At 46.2% G+C, this 26,038-nt stretch overlaps 5 protein-coding genes across 5 annotated transcripts; all 5 read left to right on the top strand.

Annotated features, from left to right (window-relative positions):
* The first annotated feature begins 431 nt into the window (after positions 1-431).
* LOC127293116 (glycosyltransferase BC10) lies at positions 432-5,486 on the top strand. The gene is made up of 11 exons (XM_051322673.2): positions 432-1,160; positions 1,265-1,381; positions 1,470-1,570; positions 2,614-2,685; positions 2,975-3,056; positions 3,156-3,236; positions 3,489-3,533; positions 4,289-4,354; positions 4,429-4,578; positions 4,900-5,028; positions 5,166-5,486. The coding sequence occupies exons 1-11, from the start codon at positions 861-863 to the stop codon at positions 5,181-5,183; spliced, it is 1,161 nt and encodes a 386-aa protein (XP_051178633.1). The 5' UTR covers positions 432-860; the 3' UTR covers positions 5,184-5,486.
* Positions 5,487-8,613: 3,127 nt separating this feature from the next.
* On the top strand, positions 8,614-9,196 carry LOC139832233 (uncharacterized). The gene is made up of 2 exons (XM_071821876.1): positions 8,614-9,024; positions 9,101-9,196. Exons 1-2 carry the CDS (start codon positions 8,614-8,616, stop codon positions 9,194-9,196), a joined length of 507 nt encoding a protein of 168 aa, XP_071677977.1.
* A 566-nt stretch (positions 9,197-9,762) lies between these two features.
* LOC127293106 (uncharacterized) lies at positions 9,763-11,288 on the top strand. Its single transcript, XM_051322664.1, has one exon. The coding sequence runs from the start codon at positions 9,855-9,857 to the stop codon at positions 10,995-10,997; it is 1,143 nt and encodes a 380-aa protein (XP_051178624.1). The 5' UTR covers positions 9,763-9,854; the 3' UTR covers positions 10,998-11,288.
* Positions 11,289-17,540: 6,252 nt separating this feature from the next.
* LOC127293095 (protein neprosin) lies at positions 17,541-20,521 on the top strand. The gene is made up of 6 exons (XM_051322653.2): positions 17,541-18,150; positions 18,251-18,337; positions 18,450-18,683; positions 19,257-19,421; positions 19,664-19,717; positions 19,842-20,521. Exons 1-6 carry the CDS (start codon positions 17,920-17,922, stop codon positions 20,379-20,381), a joined length of 1,311 nt encoding a protein of 436 aa, XP_051178613.1. The 5' UTR covers positions 17,541-17,919; the 3' UTR covers positions 20,382-20,521.
* Positions 20,522-21,843: 1,322 nt separating this feature from the next.
* Positions 21,844-24,339, top strand: LOC127331332 (protein FAR1-RELATED SEQUENCE 5-like). The gene has a single exon (XM_051357452.1). The coding sequence runs from the start codon at positions 21,844-21,846 to the stop codon at positions 24,337-24,339; it is 2,496 nt and encodes an 831-aa protein (XP_051213412.1).
* Positions 24,340-26,038: the final 1,699 nt, after the last annotated feature.

The raw sequence follows: 26,038 nt of genomic DNA, 5'->3' as shown, positions 1-26,038 counted from the left end.
CTTCTAACAAGAAGTACAAGAATTAGTTAGTTTAAATTTGTATATTAAATTTGTTTGAACTTGTTCGATTCGACTTCGCATGGCATGATCAAACAATATATAGATTCTACTTAAGTTTCTCCAAAATGCGTCGAACCGCTAGGGTTGCCCCCCCCCCCCCCCCCCCCCGACACAACGGATAATTTACGTTAGCGACTATTTCGGCACTCGCGGGCGACGAAAACGAACGCGCGTGAACAATTTAGACATTCGAAATGTCACCTCTTTGAAGATGATCTTAGAAAAAAACAGTAAATCATGTGCTATGATGGACTGGACCGATGGGTCCTTGGACACATTGTGCGGTCTAGTCAATGTGAATAATGGAAACTTCACGTGCCACTGTCAGCTCACAACGTGGCCTCTGTTAACTGTTGTTCCCCGCCCCGCCCCGCCCCGTACCGGATTTGGATCCGCACCGTTGCCCGGTGTGCCCCCAGAACGGCGGCGGTCGGTGGTGGATCCCGTCGCCGGTAGTTAGCCCGTCGTCGAGGCTCCTCTCTTCTTTTTCACGAGGCCGGCTGCTTCCTGCTTGCTTTACTTGCCACTGCCGCGCTCCCCCGGGAAGCAAGCAAAGCAAGCGGAAGCAGAGATTCGATTCCCCGCCTCCCAGCTGCTGGAGCGCGCGCGCGCGTGCAACCACCACCAACCTCCCGGGATCACGAGGCCGCACCGCACTCCGCCACGCAGCTGCGGGGAGCTCGAGATCTGAGCTGACCCGCGCTCTGCTCCGCGCCCAATGCCGCGAGCAGGAGGAGCGGCGGCGGCGGCGAGCCGGTAATTCTGTACTAGCCTGCAGGCCTGCCGACCCGTCTCGGGAAATGAGGCCGCGGAGGCACTCGTACGGCAGGGGCGGCAGGAGCGCGGCGGCGGCGGTACTGCTGGTGCTGTGCCTCTGCGTCACCGGCGTCTTCCTCCTGCTGCTGCACGGCTCCTCCCCGCCCCTGGAGGCGGAGGAAGGGAAGAAAGAGGCGGCCGCTGTGCGAAGCCGGGAGGAGGCGCTGGTGGTCCAGGCGGAGGTGGAGGAGGCGCCGCTGCCGCCGGGGAACGCGAGGGTCGCCTTCCTCTTCATCGCCCGCAACCGCCTCCCGCTCGACCTCGTCTGGGACGCTTTCTTCCGGGTACGCTCTCCCATGCCCTGCCCCGCCCTGCTTTCCACCTCGAATGCACCAATGCCTGTCTGGCTAAATCCCAAATTGATCGCGCTGGCTGTGATTCTTATCAGGGTGACGATGACGGGAGGTTCTCCATCTACGTGCACTCGCGGCCGGGCTTCGTGCTCACGCGCGCCACCACCCGCTCCCGCTTCTTCTACAACCGGCAGGTCAACAACAGCGTCCAGGTTAGCACTAGCAATTCCCACCATATGATCTTCACATTCAACGCTGCGACATGATTTTTGTTTCCTGATCTATCTGCCGTACGTTCAGGTGGATTGGGGGGAGGCCAGCATGATCGAGGCCGAGCGCATCCTTCTCAGCCACGCCCTCAAGGACCCCTTCAATGAGCGCTTCGTTTTTGTGTCCGACAGGTAGGCTCTTCTTTAAAATGGCAATTCCTAGTTCTGGACAGCAGAGTAATTAATACTCCCTCTGTTCCAAATTAGTTGACACAGCTTTGGTTAGATTTGGTCTACATAAGCATGTATCTAGACATGTATTTGTTCGCTCAGTTTGGAAAAAAGCTGCCTCAACTAATTTGGAACGGAGGGAACTATTTTACACATTAGTTACAGCGTGCTTCAGTTTCTTCTACAAAATTAATCAGTAATGTCTTCCTCTGAAAGAAAGGAGTCCTAATAACTAGTAAGTTGTTCAACACTAACTTATCGGCAAACATGACCATTATATTCTTCTCGAAATGAAAAAGACCTCGAAAAATTATGGGCATTATAAGACGGAAATCTGTTTTGAAGAAAAAAAAAAAAACCCTACTCCCTCCGTTCACTAATGTAAGACCTTTTGTAGGTTCATTCATTTTGGTTTGTATCTAGTCTACTTTTAGTGTTCAGGTTCACTCATTTTGGTCCGTAGCTGGTCCACTTTGAAATCTAAACGGTCTTGCATACATTAGTGAGCAGAGGAAGTGTACTAAATCTGCCATATATGCCTGAGATTGTGTAAATGTTGATTTTGTCATCTCCTGAAAGTTTTTTTTGTTATTTGCAACATATGAGTAATACATCATGCTCACATGATCAGTGGTTTCCGCAGTTCTAAGCTTGTACGGAGTATTAAAAACTGTAATGTAGTAGTACTAACAAATAGTTGGACATCTTATGGTTGGAAGTGGATCTTGTGTAATACTTGTTTTACTGTCCTGATTTTCCATTAGTTATATATATCAGATAATACCCGTCTATAATGGGAATCAACATGCTAGCTGTATGCATTTGGCCAAATTTGGCTGTGCTGCATATTTAGCTACAGGACTGCAGCTCTGGTGTTTGCCTCAATATTTCTAATACCTCACAAATTTGACATATATTACCAACATTTTCTTACCAAGCATTCATCATCTATTGACCTATCTTAATGTTAAATCGTGCTTACTAGGATCTTCTCTCTCTGCCAGCTGTGTACCGCTGTATAATTTCAACTACACTTACGACTACATAATGTCTGCATCAACCAGCTTTGTGGACAGGTATAAACATTTCACTTCTGCATTAGGTTTCCTGGCCTTGGTTAACAATGAGTTCTGGAGGCGTATAAGCTGTTATATTTGTGAATGATATTACAACTTCATTGCAGCCTTTTCCATTTTAAATTGTTTTAGTGTTTGTATGCACCCTGACTTCTTAGATGTGGATTTCTAGCATAAACTTTGGTGTATGCACGTTGCAGATTTGTCCATATTAACGCATCAGCTTTTCTTTTAGCTCATGTCATAGCCTGAGTACTAATAGCATCCAATTGTGTAATGCTGGAGGCAGTTTTGCCGATAATAAACAGGGCCGATACAATCCACGAATGGACCCAATTATCCCAGTGGAGAACTGGAGAAAAGGCTCACAGGTATCTTTTCAGTTGTACCGATGAAGAAAAATATAAGAGTTTGACTTGAATTTTTCTGCGTCTAACTAACTCTTTATGATGTTACTCCCTGCCATGCAGTGGGCTGTGTTAATTAAAAAGCATGCTGAAGTTGTGGTTTATGATGATGTGGTGTTGCCAGAATTCAAGAAGCATTGCAGGGTATGTGCCTCAATAATTTTATGCACTATATGAAGAAAGATTCAGTATAGTAACATGGTTTTACGATGGCTGTTAACTTGACAAGTAGTAATCATTTTAGTTTGTTATGGAATTTTTTTTGTGCATACATACAGTCTATAGTTCCCTCTGTATATGTGCAAATGAGAGTTTTTGCATGTGTACATCCTGTGAAGTCGATCCCTTCTCTATGTTTGTTCTTATTAATGAAATTAATTCTTTTATGTACCACAGAGAAGGCCGTTACCAGAGTTCTGGCGGGACTGGGACAAACCTATTGTAAGTGAGAGTTTTAATAGTGATCCATTTACCTTTTAGATTATCTTGAATGGAGCTTCATGTTGATGTTTATTTGTTTCTTCCTTGAAAATTGTTCATGTTTGTTTTCAACTTAGTTTGCACCTGGGGCATGTTTAGAATACTTACGATAGATTAGAGAAAAAAGTGAAGCTATTCACTATGAATAATCAGGGTTCAATGTGGGGCTCTGGTCACGGGGCATTGAAGTTACTGTTTGGCTTTATTCTTGAGACATTGATTGCATGAATGAACTTAATCCCTTGTATTTGCTTCAGTGTTGGATAGCAAGTATTAAAGTGAATAGATTTTTGTTTGTCTTTATCAACTGTATGCATAGTAAAGAGGCATTGAATTCTAAAGTGATGGAGAAGTTAACTTATACAGGAAATAGATAACATTACATGTGATATTTTATGCACTCACAAGGATCAAGTATGCAGAAGTGGAAACAAGAAGTTGCATTCATCTGTGTTAGGTCTGTCATAATTGCACAATGTCATATTTGTGCCAGTAAAACCATACTTAAGCACACAATAAATTTTTACTTTTTCAGATTGCACAGAAGCACTTCTCATATATATACTCTGATTATTACATTTCTTAAAATGTTATCTTAAACAAATAACTACCTAAGCCTTTGCTAATGAACTCAATATCTACATCTGTTTGTGGTGGTTTCACAGAAAAAAAAGTTTATTAGGTTCTTACGTGTTTTGTGTCCTCATTTTACCCAGCCTGCCGAGGCATGGAAGGCACACAACTGCATACCAGATGAGCACTATGTTCAAACATTGCTTGCAGTAAGTCGATAATAATTGCAACATGCCTTGAATCTGTTCTCTGCACAGATGCACATGACCATTTTTGGTTGCAGCAAAGTGGTCTTGAAGAAGAACTTACGCGGAGATCGGTTACACATAGCGCATGGGATCTATCATCTTCTAAAGACCGCGAAAGGCGTGGATGGCATCCTGTAACGTACAAAGTATCTGATGCTACTCCTGCACTTGTAAAATCCATTAAGGTATAGGTTTCCTTCACATCTGAACAGTTCATTCCATACCAAGGGTGCTTTACCATTTGGTAGTCATGCTATTTAATAAAAGGTTGTTATCTATAGCAAGAAAGATGGCAAAATCAGTAATGAGAAATAGATGAGTATATGTCAGTTTGGAAGCATGTTGCTCTTTGTGTCGAATTTTCAAGATAAGCTCTAGTTCTACCATAATAAGCTGCATATCTACCCGGAAAAAAAAGCTGCATATCTGTCAAAATAACCTGTTTGTAAGAACTGCATAGGGCGATTCTTAACTGTTACCTGGGGATCTATTTTGTAATTTTGTAGGATATTGATAATATATATTACGAGACTGAATACAGAAGGGAGTGGTGCACAAGCAATGAAAAACCAGCACCTTGCTTCCTTTTTGCAAGGAAGTTTACACGTGGAGCTGGTCTGAAGCTTCTTAACTCGGTAAGTTCGGGATGTTGGACTTTTGTTGCGCATGAGCATGCACAAATATAGCCAAACTTTGGACCTTGTGTGTTGGCCTAACAAATCACATTGTGCTTTCTTTATGTAACTCCTCTTTGTCTATTTCCTTTTTGCAGTCATTTATAGCAGTATGATGAATTGATGATGAATATAGTCTGGGAGGCATCTGCCATGTAGAGGTTTCTCCCTTGCAAGCAGAATACTGTCATTTTGAATATACCTAAAGGAAAGGGGTGGAGGGGACAGAATATAACAGCGATTTTTTGAATCTTAGATATAATTTTCTGCACTCTGGAAAGTGCAATAGTAGTTGTTGTAAAGTGATAAACTTTTGCTTCATTTAGTGCCTAGGTTACTACACATGTTAGCTCACGGCTTAGCACTGTAACTGGATCTGGAAGAACCACTTGCGTTTTGAAGCTGCTGTATCTTGTATATCCTGCATCATGTGCATTCGTTCAGCATTATTTGGTGGTCTGGAACTCTGAATGCACATCTTACCAAGTAACAAGTACACTATTCACGGTCGACCGGCTCATTCCCCCCCTTCTCCCCTCTCCCTCTGCTACAGGAACTTGAGGGTCGACCTTAGTTGGCCGGGCCGATCTGCGGCCTCTCCGCCGGAATAGCCGGCCAGAGGTGGTCAAAGATGGGTGCCGGAGTAGATAGGGTTAGGTTTAGCCTTAGATTTAGTCTTGTTTAGGTTTTACCCTTGTGGAGTTTGGCACTATGCCATTGGGGGCTTGGCCATGGTGGAGCTCGAGCTGCTCCCGGTGACCTGTGGTGGTGTGGTGGCTGGGCGCGGTACTCCGATGGTGGGAGCCGGAGGCGAACGGCGGCGGCGCTTCCACGACCCCTCTAATAAAGCTCTTCTTCCTCTCTCTCTCGATCTGGGCGGAGCGGGCCTAGATCTTCTTCTTGGTCACCGTGGTGGTGAAGTTGAAGATATCCTCATCGGCAGATTAACGGATTGGAGCCCTGGAGCACGGTTTCTTCCCCGAGCGCAACACACAACGACCAAGCTCGTCGCCGTGATTCTTGGCCAGCAAGGTGGCCCATCCTGGCCCTCCGATTTTGCAGCTGGTGCTCGCCGCTTCCAGAGGGCCAAGTGGTGCGTCCCCGGTCTCCTGGAGGTTGCCAACGGCTGGATCTTCTCGTCGGTGAAGAGTATTCGAGCATGCAGCTCTCTGAGCTCGGCGGAGACGCCTCGAACTTGCCGGCGACTGAGGCACTGTCCTTGATCACGTTTTACTCTACGTTTTACTCTGTAATTATAGGGTGCTTTGTGTACAGTGTGAGGACCTTACTTCAAATAGTAGGTTTGTTAGGGCAAGGGATGACAAAGAGCCTTACTGCAAATTGTACCTGCCACGTGTGCTTAAATGAAAAGCTCTTACGACCCCCAAAAAAAAAGCAATCTAACATCATCGGGAGAGTTTTTTTTAACAATGGCTATTCTGGCGATTACAAAATATAGTCTATACAAAACACTCAAATCTTCCGAGGTTTTTAAACTCTTTCTTCTTTCATGCCATAATTTTGTACTTTTCTGAAGGAATCAAAACATGGATACCCGATCACAAGCCTGTAAATACCATGAATGTTCTCACATAGTCCCATCAATGGCTATTCCAGCAATCTAACATCATCAGGAGAGTTAATCCATGCTGCTTTGGAACCTAAAGAGACCATAAAATCCTTCCATGAGACAATGACCTTGCCGCTAGGGGTGGACTAACGAGCAGCTCAGATCGTTAAGACTCGGCTCGTTAAGACTCGTGATCGTTAAGGCTCAGATCATTAAACTCATTAAGAATAACGAGCTAAAATTATTGTTCGGCTCGGCTCGTTATGTGCTAGCGAGCGCTCACGAGCAGCTCATTAAGAATCATTAAGAAATGACATACACATGCAGTTAAGCATATTTTTATACTACATCAGTATTTAGATCAAAAGAATAAAATAGACATGCGCAGCTAAGCTAGCTAGCCAGCTATCAATCGTTAGGATTAACCAACGACATAATCTAGTACAGAGACACATGATGCATGCATTCACATCAGTACATTGTATGAGCTGATATGCATATGCACTAGATTGTTTGGTCGCTTATTTGGTCTCTACGGGCTTGGTTATTGCCTTGTTGCTTCACCTCAGATGGGCCAGGAGCGTAAGGACACAACAATGTGATCACTTGGTTGTTACCGATCTTAACGAGTAGCTCACGAACATCGTCGGCTTGATTGTTTAGCTCGTTAATCTTAACGAGCAAAATTTGCTGCTCGACTCGGCTCATTAAGAAAACAAGCCGAGCTCAAACGAGTCGAGCAAACGAGTGTTCATTAAACTCGTCGAGCTTCGAGCTTTATGTCCAGCCCTACTTGCCGCACTAACAGTTGGAGGGGAAATATTTTTGGGCTTTCATGGCCCAGAGCCCTCGGGGCATCTCCAACGGGGCGACGTAAACGGACGCTGAGCGACTGTTTGCATCCGTCGTGACCGAAAATGCGTCCGGCCTAAGTAACCGAGCCGTCCACGGTGACGCAAATCTGGTCGAAATATGCGCCAGGTTTACGTCTCCGCGGATGTTCCGCGGTCGCGCCGAGTGCTCGCCGAAACATACGTAGGACCCGCGTGTCAGTGGGAGGGAGGCCGATAACATTCCCGCCAGTGGCCATTCCCCGCGCGAAAAATCAAAGTAGATCGGCGCGCAGTCCTGAAGCGATGTACGTCCTCGCCGCCGCAGCCACCACCATGGATTCCGAGGTAACCCTCGCACCCGCCGTCGCCCCACACTTCCCATAGCCACAATGGAGGCTGCAGCTCCGGCGGAAGCAAAGCGGGCCGCCACCGGCGGCCGGGACACTAAGCCGAAGGCGGCAAAGAAGGTGTTGTCCAGGGAGGAGAAAGGCGTCGAGGCTGCTAAGCGTCGCGGCCGGCGCAGGAACCTGAAGGAGAGGAATGCAGCGGCCGCCGCCCTGGAGGCCAGCCAGCAGGCGTGGCAGATGCAGCTGAAAGCCGGCGCCGCGCAAGTAGGCCTCCATCCGAGCTTAGCGGAGGCCTACATGCTTGTCAAGCGAGAGGGGATCGCCGGCATCCCTCCTCCGGCCTCGTCGGTGAGCTCGGTAGGTTCCCAGCTGCGTCTTGGAACTCCCGCTCGCTTGCAGGTCCACTCGGCGTCGCGGTTCGCCTCCGGCGTGGCGCCGGTGCAGTTCAACGGGGCGCCGGTTCCCGACCTCAACCGGACAAGCGGTGACTCGTGCCCGGGCGCGACACACAAGACGCGTCAGCTGCCAGAGGAGAGCATGCCGGTGCCCCGCATCATGTTTGACGAAATGGTACCGACTGCCCCGACGATGGACGACCCGGTACGTGAGCTCTCTCAATATGTGCGACTACCGTGTATCATGCGTCTGATGTCCGGTGATTCGTAGGCCTATTGGAAGGACCGGAATAACAAAGACATCGAGGCCATGATCTTCGTAGGCGGTTTCGTTGGCGACGCCGGGGCCGGGACAGGCCCGCGTGATGAGTGGGCACCAACGCAAGATGCGGAGGACATCGATGGCGCACGACTATTCTCCACCCAGCCCACGCAGCCAACACCCGTGTGCGTCGACGACTTTGAGGACGCGCCAACAGGCCAGTCCTCACCACGCTACCAAGAAGAAGGTGGAGAGCCACAAGATACAAGGATTCATCGACGATGAGGACAAGTGTTTGTGCGACGCGTGGCTGGCAACAAGCCATGACTGTATTAATGGCGCCCAACAAAAGGGCAAGGTGTACTGGGCCAAGATCATGCAGGAGTACAACGAGAGAAAGATGCACGAGCCCTACCACAACCCAAGCCCTCGGATGGAAGAGTCCATCAGAAAAAGATGGAACTACATCAAACAAGAGACAATCAAGTTCTGCTCGGCCGTCGAACATACTATCAACCACCCCGTTAGCGGCGCTGGTGTGATTTCAGTGGTAAACAAGAGACAACCATCACCAATCTATTTACATCATTCTATGTACATCATTAGCAGCGTTGGCGTGATTGCAGGTATCCTGGGCCTTGGACAGGTTCAAGGCAGTGCATAAGAAGGGCTACCATATGGTCCATTGCTGGGAGAAGCTGAAGGGCGCGCAAAAGTGGTAGACAAACTTTGCGGCCTACGATGAAGCTGTGAAGAATGTGACAGCAGTTAACCTCGACGACGAAGACGACGATAATGGCCGTCATGCCCTTCCACCTCGTCCCCGAGGCCATAAGGCTACCAAGGCCGATCTAACCCGGGAGGCACAGGCCATTGCGTTCACCCAGAGCCTAGAGAAGATGATGGCCGACAATCATCCCGCCATGGCTGCTAGGGACGAGAAGAAGCTTCCGGAAAAAGAGGCCGCAGCTGCCATCTACCTCAACCTCACGAAGGAGGTCATTGAGATCCAAAAGATGGACGTCGAGGCCAAAACGGCAGACGCCGATGCCAAATTGCGTGACGCCAAGGCCAGGAGGATGGACGGCGAGGCCAAGACCCGTGCACAGGACACAAGTATCATGCTAGCCGACTTGAGCAGCGTCGACGACGACACCACAACTTGGTTCATGAAGAGGCCCACCGAAAATACGTCGGCCCGCTAGAACCACCTGACGCAAACAGACGCACGAGCAAACGGACCCTCGTGGACAATTTGAATGTCGTCCAGGATTGGAGATGCCCTCACACGAGTTGTTCGACCAGACCACCAGTCTTCACTACCTTTGCACAGACAGCCGGCGGCGACCGTCCCCGCTTCTCATCTCCGCCGGCGCCGCCATGCTCCGCGTCCGAAGGTCTATCCTTGCCCGTCTTCTCTCGTCTTCTGCCGCCTTTCCAATCCCATTCCCTCACCACCGCCTCATCTCCGCGGCGGCGCCGGCCGTTTCCCCAAACCCTGGTTTCGCGGCGGAGGAGTACCTCGTCGCCACCTGCGGCCTCAGCCGAGCCCAGGCACTGGAGGCCGCCAGGAAGCTCTCCCACGTCAAGTCGCCCACCAATCCCGACGCCGTCCTCTCCTTCCTCGCCGGCCTCGGTCTCTCCAGCACCGACGTCACCGCCCTCGTCGCCAAGGACCCCAAGTTCCTCTGCACCGGCGTGGAGAGAACCCCGGCCCCTATCCTCGCCGGGCTCACCGGTCTCGGTCTATCGCCTTCCGAGATCACACGCCTTGCCTCGCTTGCCCCCGTCTGCTTCCGTTGCAGATCCATCGTCTCCAAGACGCACTACTACCTGCCCATATTTGGCTCCTTCCAAAGCTTCCTCCGGGTGTGCGGCTTAAACCTTCTCTCGTCCGACCTTGAGAAGGTGGTGAAGCCCAATGTTGCGTTCCTGCAGGAGGAGTGCGGGCTAGGTGTTTGCGATCTTGCCTCGCTGTCGTGGATACTCGGCACCAAACCGGAGCGCGTCCGAGCGATGGCGGCACGTGCTGAATCTCTAGGTGTGCCCCCCAGCTCTGGGATGTTCAAGGAAGCACTGCAGGCTGTCTCATTCCTCAGCGAGGAGAAGATCGCCGTCAGAGTCAAGTACTTGAAGAAGATGTTCAGGTGGTCAGATGCTGAGGTGGGCTTTGCTGTTTGTAAGGCTCCACTGGTGCTGGCGAGGTCTAGGGACATACTGCAGAGCAAATCTGAGTTTCTTATCTCTGAGGTGGGTTTGGAACCGGCATACATTGCTCATCGTCCGGTAATGCTCGGTCTTAGTCTGGAGGGCCGGCTCAGGCCCCGGTACTACGTTCTCAAGTTTCTCAAGGAAAATGGGTTGATACAGAGCGGCCGCGATTACTTTTCTGCGGCCGTGCGGTCTGAGAAGGTATTTGTGAAGAAGTACATATACCCTCACAAGGATGCTGCGCCACACCTTGCTCAAGACTATGCTGATGCTTGCAGAGGACAAGTGCCCACCAGGTTCAGATTTGCATGAACCAAGAATATGGCGTTAAGTTTGAAAAATATTTATCGGTGTGGTATGCTTTGTTTCATTATTCTTGGCTAACTAAACTTTGGTAGCCTGGTATAGTATGTATGTTGCATGATGGTTTAGTCGTAGCTAACACTTGGTGATGCTAATCATTAGAGTCATGAATCTTGGTATGTCCATGCCATCCTTTAGTGGAGAAAAAAGCATGGCATGGTTAAGAACTTGGGTGAGATCAGTCCATTCTACAGATGCATTGAATTACCAGTGAGTGCTATATCAGGCCATTCTGCAGAATGACAAGAGTGTACTACCTTTTTGTGGGGAATAATTTTAGAGTTGTTGATGGCCACAATATCTTGATCACTGCCGGGGATGCAGTTCGGATCTAGTTGTTGGTTGCTCAATCTATTTTTTGTAACTTGAAAATCATTGCTCTTTCTGCAGTATCTTGTTTTGAAGAAATTAACTGTCGTGAAAGTAATTCATGATTTACTAGCTTGTATTAGTTTGTTCCTTCATATTTCTCCTGTATTTTAGAATGACCTAATGGCTGATGCGTGGAGTTCTACGCACAGCTGATCAAAACTGAAAATGCAGTAGTACAATTTCTTTATAGTGCCTACTATTTCCTCTAAATACTATGGCTGGTAAAGACTATAAGCCTCCTCTGGTTTGCACCAATCAAGGGCTTACAATGCCCAGCCAAGCCAGCAAGGTAACAGATTTGAATGCTGCTGTGTTGCAAATCTGTTATATCATGATTTAAGCCCAGAAAATGGTTAGAATGTTTACCCTCAGTTTAGTGTTGTATCCATTTTTGCCAAGATTGATCTCAGGTGCTACATTTACAGGCTACTCTTTATGCAAACAGAGTTAGGCACTAACAGATACAAGCTGGCTCCTGGAGTGTCATCTAGTCTATTTTTTCAGTGCTGTAAAAGTATGTCTTCGCAACTATATTAAGATTCTACGGTTGCCTTTTGTACTATTACTTATTGTTATTGACGCCGGATGTGACACTGGTTGATGTGAATTATCAGCTATCTAGAGTAGTAGAGTTCTACTGTCCCGAGAACCGATCACTAAATCTATCTTTATATTTAACTTTTTTTTGCGCATAATGTTTTGCTTCCATGTTTGTTGTCTTCTGAACTACTGTTTTCATGTAGCCATGAATGTGGTTCACAGCTCAATAATTTCTTATGTTGTTTATTAGCTTATGTGATGACAGCAAAATTCTATCTTACTGCCTGTTCTCTGCAAAATCGAGTATCTTCATATATGGTAGTCGATTGATCCACTTTAGTACTCTAAAGCAAAGAAGACTGATCCAGTAATGTTCCACTGATTCAATAGGTAATCGTGCAGTTCAGCTATTGAGATTTCATCCAGTAGTCCTCTACTGTTAATATATATAGTTAACTACCTTTGACGTGGTGATGGCATATATAAAAAACTATATGATTTACTCATGGATGAGTAAGAAGAGCTAAAGAGCACATTTCTTCTAATTGTTCTTTTGTGCAGTAGTAGCATTTTGTGTGCGTGTGTCCTTGACTGAATTTATCCGTGAAATAATGCACATCTTTATGCGCCTCAAACATATTGAACTGAATTGTCCACATCAATCCATATCATATTTGCCAATGATCTAGATGGTCAGAATTCTGTTTCATCAGAACACAGGGGACCTATCTACTTCTTTGGATTTCAATAGTCCCAGTTCATCAGAGGTCTTGTGCAGTTATGATTGTAGTTGTACTAGTAAACTTTCCAAGTTAAAGTACACACTATTGAGATAACATGCATGTCAATGGCAAGAGCTGCAATCCTCACTGTGCCAATTGCTATTCAGCAATCTAACATGGTCAGTTGAGGTGTTCACATGGCATCTGACGTAATGACATGTTAGAGCATCCCCAGCCGTTGGGGCTCCCCCGAAATCCGGCGTTATTTATCGCCGGATGGATGTATTTTGTGGCCTGGGGAGGCCCATTTTCCCAGCCGCGAGCCCATGGTCGCGCACCCACCGCGTGCATAGCGACGGCGCAGTCACCGGGAAGGGCAATCGTCGGAGTGCCCTCGACGCATTGAACCGTCGCAAAGTGGTCTGGAGAGCCCAAACGACTCGTCGGGAACGGCCGAAGTGGCCTCGATGCGAGAACCGCCGTAATGGAGCACGAACTCCGCGGAAGAGCAACCGCCGCTCTCTTCGTCGAGAGACCTACATATACGGTTTACGACGGCCGACGCCATTCATCTGTTCTCTCCTCACCATCCTCCGTCAACCATGAGCGATCTCTCTTGGCCATCGGACACCGACAGCGAGGGGAAGCCGCCTGGATGGCGCCATTGGTGGGATAAAGCTGCATCGTCCAGCAGCGACGATTCCCCCCCGCCGGCCAGCGAGGACGAATGGGATGACGACGAGGAGGAGGACGCATGGGATGACGACGAGGAGGAGGACGAAGAGGCCAAGGAGCAGGCCGAGGAAGAGGCCGAGGAAGAGGAGGAGGAGCAGCAGGAGGAGGACGACGAAGAGGCTGAGGACACTGACGAGGAGGAGGACCCAACTTCCTCCGACGAGGAGGTGACGAGCCAGAAGCGTCGCCGCCCCGACGATGAGGCGGGGCCATGTAGGAAGAAGAAGTAGTTTAAGTTTGTTTTAAAGTTTTTATATGTAATTTTTATGTTCATTCGAATTATATTCGAAATATATATAATCTATCTATGTTGCACCACTTGAGAGTTCAAAGCTTTCGTTCGACGAGGGTATTGCCGTAGATCGGGAAGACGAGGGTATTGCCGTAGATCGGGAAGACGAGGGTATTGCCGTACAAACCCAGGCCATTGTCGCCGACAAGTTGGGGCCACGCGCGCTTTCGTTTCGTCCGGACTCCCCGAGCGCTCCCCGGGGGGCCGGGGGTGGCGTGGGATCGCCGGATGAATTTAGGCCCAAATCTGGACGAAAACGAGGAACCGGAGGCGCGACTGGGCCGAATTACGCCGTCAGGATGGAAAAAACGTCGTTCGGGGGCCTCGTCGGGGAGACGAGTGGAGATGCTCTTACACTCCGGCATGGCACCATCATAAACATGATGTATGCTGCTTTCGACCTGATCATGACCCTTGCAGCTAAATGATTTTTTGTCCCATGTCTGAATCATATTTGTCCATGTGTTGCTCCAGCAGCTTCATCTGTTTGTTATTTTGCCTCTCATGTTAGATTACTAGTCCTACACTTGACTGCCTAGCATGTCTTCCTTCCAATTCTCCTTTTCTGGGTGGATCTATTGCAGTATTTATATAATGAATTTTGTGGTACTAAAGATGGGGAAAAAGAGAAAGGGGAATGCACGTTAGTTTGCTTGCTGGCCTTGTGCAGTTGTGCCTCTTTCAAGCTCTGCATTTTAACTGTCGTTGTGATCCACACTGCCTAGTACGTCTGTTAGTCTATAGCTTCACGGTAAGACAAAACTGAACCATCGTGCTAATACTACCATCCATTTTACATTTGCAGTGCTAAAAACTGGTGCAATTTGCTTGCGAAGTAGGAAGCAGGTAAATTAAAATTGAGACCCTGAGTGAGATGATGGTGTGTGGCTGGGGTTTGTGTCTGTTCCTGTTCATTCTGCAAGCCTTTTTTTCGTTGGAAAGGCATTTTTGCAAGCCTTTGTTCTGAGTTTTTTTTTTTGAGAAATTTGTTCCGAGTTTTGCAAGCATGCCTTTAAAGTTGGCAGCTCTTTCTTGTTCTGTCATGCATAAAGTGGAGAAGAACATTTTTCTTCTTTCCAAGTAGTATTTTCTGACACAGAAGTGAAAGAAGCTGGAGGATCTGTCCCAGTTTTCTACAGTAAAATTGCAGGTATCATCTGTAGGTCCTTCAATGATTCCAACTTTTGAACTAGAGGAAAGTTCGCGAAGAAACTCAGGATCCAACAATCAATTTTGACTACTCAGGTAAATCATTACAGTCCGAACATTATTGTGTTTTGTTTTCATATTAAATGAAAAAACCAAGAGAAACTGGTTAAAGATCCTAGAATCAACTGAAATCAATCAAATAAGGTTAGACAAAATATCTATTTTTGGCGACACAATAGTTAGGCACTCACAACACGAAATGAGAACACAAGGAAAAATAAAGTTTGAACTACGCAAACCTGCACTTGACAACAGCCTATTTGGCACAAAGGAATTTGGAGGAAAACAATAATCTTACTGTCTAAGAAAATTCCCTACTCAAACAATTTGTATCTTAGGATGACACTGAAGGAATATTGTAGGATATGATTTTTTTTCTACAGATTATGGAGGAAATCAAACATGAGGCTTAACCTCACTGTCTTCACTGTTTGCCTCTTCTCCCTCTAATCAAGTAACCATTAATCTCAAAATTCATGCATTTTTCTGTGTACTCCATCACTTAAAGACCTCTTCTCTGCAATTCATGTGGTGTTGATTCTCATGGGATCAACAAGGCAAGAAGACATTCTAATCTTATGTTTTTTCTATTCTCAAGCCTAAATAGGGAAAGGAAAGAAGGTATCATTTGAAGAATTGATAGGCCTGCCGCCTGCCTAAGCTATTGCTTTCCTTTTTATTGGAGCCAAAGCCTAAGCTACTAAGAGTAAAGGAATATATAAACTGGTAGGTAAGGTACAAAATGGCATGTAGGTAACACCCTAGCCAGACATTGGAGTGTGCTGTCAGTCAATAAAAATAATCAATGAAAAACACCACCATTGTCGGCCGTGTTTCAAACACATAAATTTCCCTAATTCGGGGCATTGCCCTTTTCCCGCAATAGTTCATTGTGTACAGAAAAATCCTTGCGTTATTAACATACCATGAATACACTCCCTTTTAGCGAGTTATTATTCACTTATCAAAAGCTTGAGACGAGAAAAAAAGAAGTGGACAATATATTTCAACACTCCCCTCGTATATATGCTCCTCTACGACTTAGATGTTTGATCGAAGCAGGCCGTGCATATTATTGATAATATAGCGGCCAGGTTTCTAACTTAAGGCCTCCTTGTGATGCGTCTTGTGCCGTATTGAATTGCAGACCACCGATTAGTTCACCCTAATACTTGCTCTGAGGGGAATAATGGACAGGACATTTCAGAACAGGTGAAGTGGTGATCTTGTACAAGATCTTGTTGCTAGAATGCACCCCACCATAGCATTAGCACAGCAATTGCTCCCACTGAGATATCTTTATCCTTTCCCCCACACCACTCTTTCTTTCTAAAAGGCAGCTGCGCTACATGCGCTATCGCTCTGAATTCACCAACAATGCAGCAGGAGCAGTGTGACTAGTGTCCCCCCCGTGGCCCTGTACCTCTAGGTGGGTGCGTAGAGCGGCCAAAAGAGCAGGATGCACTGCGCAAATGGCAAGATCTAGTGGTGGTGCAGGCTGGAGAATGACCGTGCTTGCGATGGTCCTACTTCACTTTCCATGGTGTCTTTTTCCTTGCAGCTCAAGTCCAATCAAGCCCATGACATTATGTGTCTTATGAGTCCTCCATTAGATCGATCAGGGTACTAATGCATGTTGTTTTACATACATACACCAGGGTTTTGCAGCTTTTGAAAAAATTGGAGGGTGGGACCTGTGCATTGAAGAGATGCACATAAACTTTAGTTAGACTTTATTCAACAAAAAACTTGTCAAAAGCATACAACACAAAATCCGAAGCTACCACCTAAACACCTACAAACCCGACAATGGGTGTAGCTTGTCAAGTAAGAAGCGAGTTTACGTGTATGTGCCCCGGTTAACTGTTGTCTTGCTTTCGATGATGAAAAGAAAGAAATATTGAAAAGTGGGTGATAGTGTTACTGGCACGGCCAACATGTTAATTTGGTTTGACACCTTACCAATTCTTGCACGGTGGCGCACTTACCATCTTGCAATGGAAAGTTGGAATTTCGACAGGGTAAGTAAACTTTGTGACCCTGTTAAGAACCAATTTGGTTTTAGCCCTGAGCAATTCTCTTTCTTCTTAATTAATAAAAATGGTCGCTCCTGAATGGCAGCAACCTTACCTTAGGACAACACTGCATTGGCTCCATGATGCTAACAAAAGTTTTAAATAGCGGGCTATAAGCTATAAGTTATGGGCTACGAGAAAGGCTATAACGGGATTATAGCGCACCACTCTTTAACGGGTTAATGCACTTAGCGGCACCTTTTCGAAAGGTTATAACTAGGCTATAGCCGGCTATTTAAAACTATGCACTAAACTCAGAGTGACCAAATTAAAAAAAAAAACTCAGAGTAACCAGGATGCTGCAGCTGCATAGCCAAGGAATGCATCGCTGCAAACGCTGGAAGATGCTACTGACCCTGTGCAGTTTTGCCTAAACCCTTTGGCACATGGAGAGCACCAACCTTGGCTTGCATCCCCAAGAAAAAGTTAGCTGCACCTCAGCCCGGCTAGAGATAGAAAGCTATATCCTGCATGCGTGACGACTGGCCTCCACTAAGATGTAAAAGAAAGACCAAAGGCAGGCAGCCTTGTGGATTAGGAGAGGGGACAATGTAGCCATATAGCTCGAGACGAGAATGATGGAAGCGTGGCTACGATGGGCGCTCTCATTTCGAGACAATTATGCTGGTCCTTGGTACGGGAAAAAAGGCCTGCAGGTTGGTGTGATCGGCCAGCCACCACACTTTCAGACTGAGAGCCAAATGCCATCTTGATCGATGATACTGTCACTGCTAGTCCGTTAGTGCCATACTCCCAGGTATCTATTTGTTGATCGATCTAGCTATCGGTGTATTTATAGGAAGCAGGAGAGCAGGAAGAAGACAACCACGCCGATGTGTGCACATACTGACGACCCCTCAGAAGAGCATTAAAGCTTCTTCTCCTTCAAATCCTAGGCGGCTACGAAACTCAGGCGGCTGATATCGATGGCGTCTTGCTGCTGCTGGCAGAAGAAACCTTGCCCAATCATTGCCACCCTCGTCTCTTTCCTCCTCATCCCCATTCTCCTCTCCTCCTCGGCCTCCGCGACCGGCGGAGGTGGCAATGGCAGCACGACGGCGCAGGTGCTGCTCCGCTCCGGTGAGGAGCAGCTTAGGTTCCAGCAGATGAAGGCCCAGCTTGCCAGGGTCAGGGAAGCCTCCGTCAAGACGATTCAGGTATGTTTAACACATTCCTCCTTCCTCACACTGCAACATTTCTGCCAGACAATTGATCTTGCTGCTGCTGTTGTTTCGTCCTCGGCGGATCATTTTGCAGAGTCCTGACGGCGACGTCATAGACTGCGTGCCTTCTCACCTGCAACCCGCGTTCGACCATCCCAAGCTGAGAGGGCAGAAACCGGCGGTACGTGGTATTCTGACTCACTGACTGAATGACACTGCAATGTCTTGGCGAGTGTGCATCTTGTTCTCGCGCTGATGAGGAGATCAAACCAATGTCTCGTGCACGGCCGCAGGACGAGCCCGCCGCGCGGCCAGGGAATGGCGATGCTGAACTGGTGGGTGCCGACGACGAGGCCTTGCCGCAGACGTGGAGGAGCTCGGGCGAGTGGTGTCCGGAAGGGACGATACCGGTGAGGCGGACGACGGAGGGCGATCTGCTTAGGGCCAGCTCCGTTGGGAGGTTCGGGATGAAGCCCCAGACCCAGAGCGCCGCTGTGCGGAGGGACTCCACCAGCAACGGCCATGAGGTCAGTCACTGCCCAGAACGATGACCCCTCGATTCAGACTCTGTTTGGTATCACACGGTGACGCGAACTTATGTTAACACCTGCTTCCCATGACCACTTTGTTTCTCGTTTTAAGGTTTGGCTAGTTCTCCCTTGTCTGAAACAAATGCATTACTTTACTAAACAAAAAGTTGCAGTACACTGAACTGAACATTGTTTAGTAGTAAAACTTTGCTGCATTTCAGTAAAGAGTTGTAATCTGCACTAATTTTCACCAGCTACACCATCTTAGAAAACTGAGAGAAAACCCACAACTGTGTAGAGTGTTACCTGCATTGTTTTGTGCAATGCATGTATAAGGTACTTAGCACAAAGATGCAGTCTGCTCAAACTTCTATACTTTTTAGACACAGCAATTCTCTGAATTGCACTTCCTCTTGTCTTACAAGAACTTGCTAGAATCAGTAGCTAGGGCTCCATTTGTCACTGGGATTCGGCACACGGACGCAGACAAAAGGATATGGCAAACACCTTCGCTCACTGTACAAGTGCAGCACTAGGTAAATGGTCACTGTAATTTTTCCTGGTATGCAGCACGCGGTGGGGTACGTGACCGGCGGTCAGTTCTACGGCGCCAAGGCGAGCCTGAACGTGTGGCCGGCGCAGGTGTCCTCGCCGGCTGAGTTCAGCCTGTCCCAGATCTGGGTCATCTCCGGTTCCTTCGGCAACGACCTCAACACCATTGAAGCCGGATGGCAGGTACACAACCCAACCCAACATGCTCTGTTCCATCACCCTTGCGACACTGTGTTTCTGAAAATACTTGTACTGCCTGAAAACTTTATCTTATAGTTTCTCATAGGAGTGTATAATTTAGTTTTTACTCAAAATAAAGTCTTTTTCTACGAGAGATGCTTCTGATATGAGTACATTTTATTTACCATGCCTTTAAAAACAAAAAATATCTGAATTCGTGATCTCTGTCTGTCAATTATCATCAGGTAAGCCCTGAGCTATACGGGGACAACAGCCCAAGGTTCTTCACCTACTGGACCGTAAGTTCACTTCACCATATGAAATTTAAGAACAAGTTCCTTTGTCTTTGAGTGTTCGTCCATGAAATTTATAAGGAAAACATAAAGAACATAGACTCAATTCTGTTGCGCAATGTGGTTGCAGAACGACGCGTACCAGGAGACGGGGTGCTACAACCTGCACTGCGCGGGCTTCGTGCAGACCAACAGCCGCGTGGCGATCGGCGCCGCCATCTCGCCGGTGTCGGCCTACGGCGGCCACCAGTTCGACATCACGCTCCTCATCTGGAAGGACCCGAAGCAGGGCCACTGGTGGCTGCAGCTGGGCCCGTCGGGCGCGCTGGTCGGGTACTGGCCGTCGTCCCTCTTCACCCACCTGGGCTCCCGCGGCCGGGGAGGTGCCGACATGGTGCAGTTCGGCGGCGAGGCGGTGAACACGCGGCCGTCTGGGTCGCACACGCCCACGCAGATGGGCAGCGGGAGGTTCCCCGGGGAAGGGTACGGCCGCGCCGCCTACTTCCGCAACGTGCAGGTGGTGGACTGGGACAATAACCTTATACCGGCGGCGGGGCTCCGGCTCCTCGCCGATCACCCAGGGTGCTACGACATCGCCGGCGGCCAGGGCGGCGAGTGGGGCAGCTATTTTTACTACGGCGGGCCAGGCAGGAACGTCCGGTGCCCCTAGGACGGGTACAAACTGATGTTGTTACACACGCAAAACGCTAATTCCAGCAAATATATATCACAAAAAAGAGGCTTCTAAATATATTTTCGAGACCGGCTACATTGTGATCATACTATGTTTTATGAGTTTTGTTTGAATTTGGCTATGTGCATGTTCATCGTCGACCGAGTTTGCCCTTAAATTAAACAGTTTGCCTTTTCTTTAAAGAATGTGTGTGCTTTATTAGTCACCCAGACATAATGTTACAATGAAGGACGTGGCTACAGAGTGCCCGGTTACCATTTAGTCTTACCCGGTGCCCCCCCTGTCTGATTCGTTTTCTTTCCTAAAATGGAATGGGCCCACCAGTTGAAAGCGACAGGCACCAAAAAAGGAAACTAGTGCAGGGACCACGCCGGGCCAAGATTTGTCCCGATCTGGGTGGCTAGGGACCACGCCGTTGCACACTTTTTGACCACCAGAATTACAGCTAGGACCAAAACTGGATCCCAGAAAACAAACCCTACCTGCTACCTCTTCTTCCTCCGATCCCTTTTCTTCCACCTTCCTCCATTGGAACCAGAAACTTCATGGATTGCCCAGTTCGTTGACCAAAAGTTACAGGCAGCAAAAATCAACAGGAAAAGAAGCAGAAGGGGAAGGACATCAAGATCTACCTCCACAGTACTGTGGAAAATCAACTCAGAAAAAGGTAAGTTACAGGCAACCATTCTTTCTCTTCCAACCCCAGATCTAGTTTTTCCATGTAGAAAAACTCCAGTTTTACAACACCAGATCATGGTGTTGCCTGACGATTTGGTACCAACTGTATGAAATCATCTGTCATGCATGTAAAAACTGAAGAATTCCATGAAGTAGTAGAGGAAATCATCTGCCATGCATGTAGGAAATCCAAAAACATGAGAAAAAAGCTGGAACTTTGAATCTGGGGATGTACAATCTTGATCTTTTAGCAGTAAACCAAAAGTGAACAGGTTTAATAGTACTAGAGGATAGAAAAACATAGAGATTTATCCAGGAGAACACATGATTGCAACAAAATCCCAGGAACAGACTTTAGCATCATAACTACAATGCCACCAGTAGACTTTAGCAGTAAACCAAAAGGGAAATACATGCCACCAGTAGACTTTCCACCTTGGTCATCTAAATCTGCATAAGAACCTGGAATGTAGAAGAGGATGCACATTTGTGTTACCAAAAGCTGTAAACAACATGAGCTTGTGCCACTGAAACTGGAACTGCTGTGCCCTTGAATCTGAAAAAAATTGAACATAAGAACCAACATTAGAATCTGTCTGATTTGTTCATTTGCATGGACTAAAAATATTAAGCATGTCATTTAAATACATAGTCATGGTGTAACATTATGTGCAGAACATGGAAGCATGGCATTAAAACAAAAGTATGTGTAAAACAAAAATACTTGTGTAACATGCTTCAATTTTTAGCAGGTGGTAGGATGGAATTTTGGTTTCCTGGAATTGACCTAAACAAGCCAGTACAACATGAGGGATATGATCAGGGTAATGCACAAGATAATACAGAGCAAGTTAGGAAGGAAGAAGTCCAACATCAACAGGAAACTACAGGGCAAGGGGAGCAACCAACAGGCAATTCTGGAATGGATGCAGGGGCATCTGTAGAGTCTGTAGATGCTGAAACAGGGAATACAATGTCAACTGATGATTCTGGTGAAGAGGATGAAGTCCAGTCTACACCAAGTCTTACTCCAGTAGAGAAGCCGTACCCAGATATGTTGTTTGCAAGTTGGGAAGAAGCAAAAATGTGCTACAACAAATATGCTAAGCATGTTGGATTCTCAATCAAGTCAAGTACCTCAAGGAAATCTACTGTTGACAAACAAACAGACAAATACCTCTTTGTATGCAACAAGAGTGGGAAAAACATTGACATTAACAAGCAGGAAGTTCCACCAGTTCGACAGCGTAACCGTACCATTACTAAGAAGACTGACTGTAAAGCACGTCTTCGAGTAAAGAGAAGGGGCGACAAATGGCGCGTTACAATGTTCATTGAGGAACACAATCATGCATGTCTTAAAAAGTTTTCGCTGAAAAGGTTCTTAAGGTCACATAAAGGAATTCCTAAGGAAGAAAGGAAATTTGTGAAGCTACTGCACAAGGTTAATCTTTCTGCTGGTCGGGTGATGTCCATAATGGCAAAACTGTATGGGAAGCTTGCAAATGTACCTTATGAACGAAAAGATGTCAGTAACTACATGGCCTCCATTGATACTGCAGCACGGAAGAACAATGACATGTCGTTGCTACTGGCACACTTTGAGAAAGTAAAGGTACATGATCCAGACTTCTTCAAGAAAATCGATCTTGACCATGATGACAGGGTTAGAAGGATATTCTGGGTTGATGGGCCAGCTCGAGCAGCATACAAGAAATACAATGATTTCTTGTCGTTTGACGCAACTTACATGACAAACTGCTATAGCATGCCATTTGCACCATTCATTGGCATAAATAGATATGGTCAATCTATTCAACTAGGATGTGGTTTCCTACGCAACGAGCAGATAGAAGATTATGTTTGGCTATTTGAGGCTTTTCTTGAAGCTATGGATGGAGTCCAACCAATCAATATTATCACTGATCAGGATGCATCAATGAGAAGTGCCATCTTGAGTGTATTTCCTGATTGTTGTCACCGGAATTGTCGATGGCACATTATGCAGAATGCCCAAGGTGTGTTGGGTAATGACATGGCTAAAAATGAACCCCTAAGGCTGGAGTTTAATGCTACCATTGACTACAGCATGACAGTTGAGGAGTTTGAAACTAGGTGGGCAGAGATGATTTTGAAGCACAATGTTGCAGACAACAAACACTTGCAGGATCTTTATGACATGAGAGCTTCTTTTGTCCCTGCATACTTTAAGGACAGATTTTTTCCATTCCTACAAACTACAACACGCAGCGAGGGTTTTAATGCGGTGCTAAAAAGATATGTCACTCCACACAACAGCCTCTCCCATTTCTTTGAACAATACATGAAGCTGCAGGAGAAAATTGATGTGGCAGAAGATTCAAATGAATTCAAGGAGGAAGACAAAATCTTCAGATTTTGGGGAGAGTGGCCTCTGGAAGAGCATGCTTTCCAAGTTTACACAATGCCTATATACTTGCGTTTCCGGGCTGAGCTTCGGAAAGTTACATCCTACAATGCAAACCATGTGGCTGGGCAGATTTTTGATGTAGTTCCAGTTGCTGGTTCTGTTTTTGGGTATGGCAAAAGGACCTACAGAGTGGAAGCTAATTCAGAGGAAGGCATCTACATTTGCGAGTGTTCTAAAATAAACAGGGATGGATTATTGTGCTGCCATGCATTGAGGGTAATGGCGCAGTTAGGTGCTGTGAATGAGATTCCAGCGCACTACATTTTGCCTAGGTGGACAGTACCCCCGGATGATATTATACCAGAAAAAGTGGAATTGCCTCCTATGCCAACTGACAGGAAGTTGTCCAACAAAGAAAGGAAACTACTAAGATATGGCACATTATGCAACAACTGGACTGATTATGCAAAAATTGTAGCTGAATCAGAGAAAGCTACAGCTTTAGCTGAAAAGTACATGCGTGAGTTGGGTAAAGAATTAGCCGCAATGAAGATTAGTGCTGCAGCCAAGAGGAAAGATAAAAAACAAGCAAGCAAAAATGATGGAGTGACACCCGAGACTGAAATTGGTGGTGATGGTGGTCAAGGTAGCAGTACCCAGTACGAGCATGTGAGGGACCCTATACTTACTACAACTAAAGGCCGTCCTGAAGAGAAGAGGAAAAATTCAGGGCTGCATTTGAAGGCTTCAAAACCGCAGAAATGCAGAGGTTGTGGTTCCGCACAACACTCTACAGCAGCATGCCCATCAAAGATCACTCCTGCTCCAGAACAGAAAGAGTTCGATTTCTTCCGCGATATGGTTTAGTTCTAGATTAGGGTCATTAGGAAGGAGTTTAAATGTAATATCAGTGCAGGTTGTTTCGTTGATGGTGTGTTATGTTTGGTTTGTTAGACTTTGAGGCAGTGATATGGTCAAGAGATTTTGTAACTTTCTGATCGTGATGGTTAAATCAATGTTTTGGTATAAAAATGCATGTACTATGAGTTTGTGAAGGTAACGAATCAATAGCATGTACAAGTCCTTTTGAAAAGTCCTTATGTATGAATTTAGTTTTAGGTCCAACAATGTGCTTACTACAAGGTAGTTTCGTACGTTAAATGATCTTCGTATCAATTGTTACATACATGTGAAGCGAGAGGCACAGTAGGATGTATTATTTGTGTGGACACACATAATATGGGTTGTATGATATCTATCTGCTTTATGGTTGTCAAATTAAGGATGTATTGAATATGAGAAGTATTTTGTAGGAATTTATTACATTTAACTTTTACTATCAAAATTGATTTCGCAATTATTAATGGCGGCGATATTATGCAGAAAAACTAGAAAAGCAAAACAAGCAGTACTAGAAAAGCAAAAACAAACAGTAGTAGACGAGGAAATAAAATGTAGACTTTATTTATGTAATCTTGTGAACCATTAATGAAAAAACTACCTGTCCTGATGATTATGATCTTTTCAGAACAACATTTCTTGCCAGGAGATCTTGTTATCGACCCACTGAAGCCACTTGAGTGTGAGTAGCTTCCTAATTATTGGTATCTCCATTGGGTTGATTGAATTGATCAGTTTTCTACCATTCCAGAGCTCGATGAACTTGAGCATGAAGAACCCACAATCATACCTTGCATGACAAAAATGATTTTTAGGATTTATAAAATTAAATTCACAAATGAAAAAGAAGAAGGCAGTAATGAAAAATACATCATGGAAACGAATTTTGACTTACGATGTTTTTTGCATTGGGGTGACAATGTGCTCTGTTGGCCACTTCTCAATGTTTATGTTAGAGTCCGAGTAGTTTTCAGCCCACAAGTACTTAATTGACCCAATTATGGACCTGTAATCTTTTATCAGTCCCCGGTTCCCTTTAGATCTTAGTGAATCCATCACTTCGAACCTCTCGGCCTTTAGGTTTAGCACGATCAGATAGTAATGCCCATTGAACAGATCAATATCTGGGGTGAGGTCTTGCAAAACCGGGAACAGTACCTGTAGCATTATATGAAAACATTACAAAAAAGTTGAATAAAAATACATGTGCAGAAACCAAAATTAAAAAGATATAAACAGAAAGGAAATTACAAAATTAACCTGCTCTTTGTGATCAAGTCTTTTTTCAGGAGTCATCTTGAACGCTTTGGTTGCTACTCTGTCGTGAATGCACATAACATTCCTAAGCTTCGTCTGCATGAAGCCACCATGAGAAAACATAAGTACATAGGTGATTATATGTAAATCTAGAATGGATGTAGAAAATAGCAAAATGATTCTAGTTAGAAACTCACTGCCATCATCAATGGCATCACAAATTTCTTCTGCTTTTCCATCTCAGGAGCTAGAACACGTATTGCCAATTCGCAAGTTGAATTGCTTAGCCAAGCTCCTGGCCTAATGGAATCTGCTAGGTCTTTGACGTAGACGAAGAATTTACCATCATCAATGATCCTTTGTTTGTTCAACTCATCTGTAGTTTCGCCGCCATAGGAACAAAGCCTGT

This window comes from Lolium perenne, chromosome 1 (genome assembly GCF_019359855.2).
Source record: "Lolium perenne isolate Kyuss_39 chromosome 1, Kyuss_2.0, whole genome shotgun sequence".
Classification (NCBI taxonomy): domain Eukaryota; kingdom Viridiplantae; phylum Streptophyta; class Magnoliopsida; order Poales; family Poaceae; genus Lolium; species Lolium perenne.
The sequence above is the reverse complement of the archived record's forward strand: the minus strand, read 5'-3'. Positions and strand labels throughout refer to the sequence as shown.

Bases quoted from the DNA above. Each gene is read 5' to 3' on its own strand.
- LOC127293106 (XM_051322664.1), top strand. From the start codon at position 9,855: ATGCTCCGCGTCCGAAGGTCTATCCTTGCCCGTCTTCTCTCGTCTTCT.
- LOC127293095 (XM_051322653.2), top strand. From the start codon at position 17,920: ATGGCGTCTTGCTGCTGCTGGCAGAAGAAACCTTGCCCAATCATTGCC. The intron at 18,151-18,250 runs GTATGTTTAACA...ATCATTTTGCAG, and splicing joins CCTCCGTCAAGACGATTCAG to AGTCCTGACGGCGACGTCAT. The intron at 18,338-18,449 runs GTACGTGGTATT...GCACGGCCGCAG, and splicing joins TGAGAGGGCAGAAACCGGCG to GACGAGCCCGCCGCGCGGCC.
- LOC127293116 (XM_051322673.2), top strand. From the start codon at position 861: ATGAGGCCGCGGAGGCACTCGTACGGCAGGGGCGGCAGGAGCGCGGCG. The intron at 1,382-1,469 runs GTTAGCACTAGC...CCGTACGTTCAG, and splicing joins AGGTCAACAACAGCGTCCAG to GTGGATTGGGGGGAGGCCAG. The intron at 3,057-3,155 runs GTATCTTTTCAG...CCTGCCATGCAG, and splicing joins ACTGGAGAAAAGGCTCACAG to TGGGCTGTGTTAATTAAAAA.
- LOC127331332 (XM_051357452.1), top strand. From the start codon at position 21,844: ATGGAATTTTGGTTTCCTGGAATTGACCTAAACAAGCCAGTACAACAT.
- LOC139832233 (XM_071821876.1), top strand. From the start codon at position 8,614: ATGGCGCACGACTATTCTCCACCCAGCCCACGCAGCCAACACCCGTGT. The intron at 9,025-9,100 runs GTAAACAAGAGA...GCGTGATTGCAG, and splicing joins GCGCTGGTGTGATTTCAGTG to GTATCCTGGGCCTTGGACAG.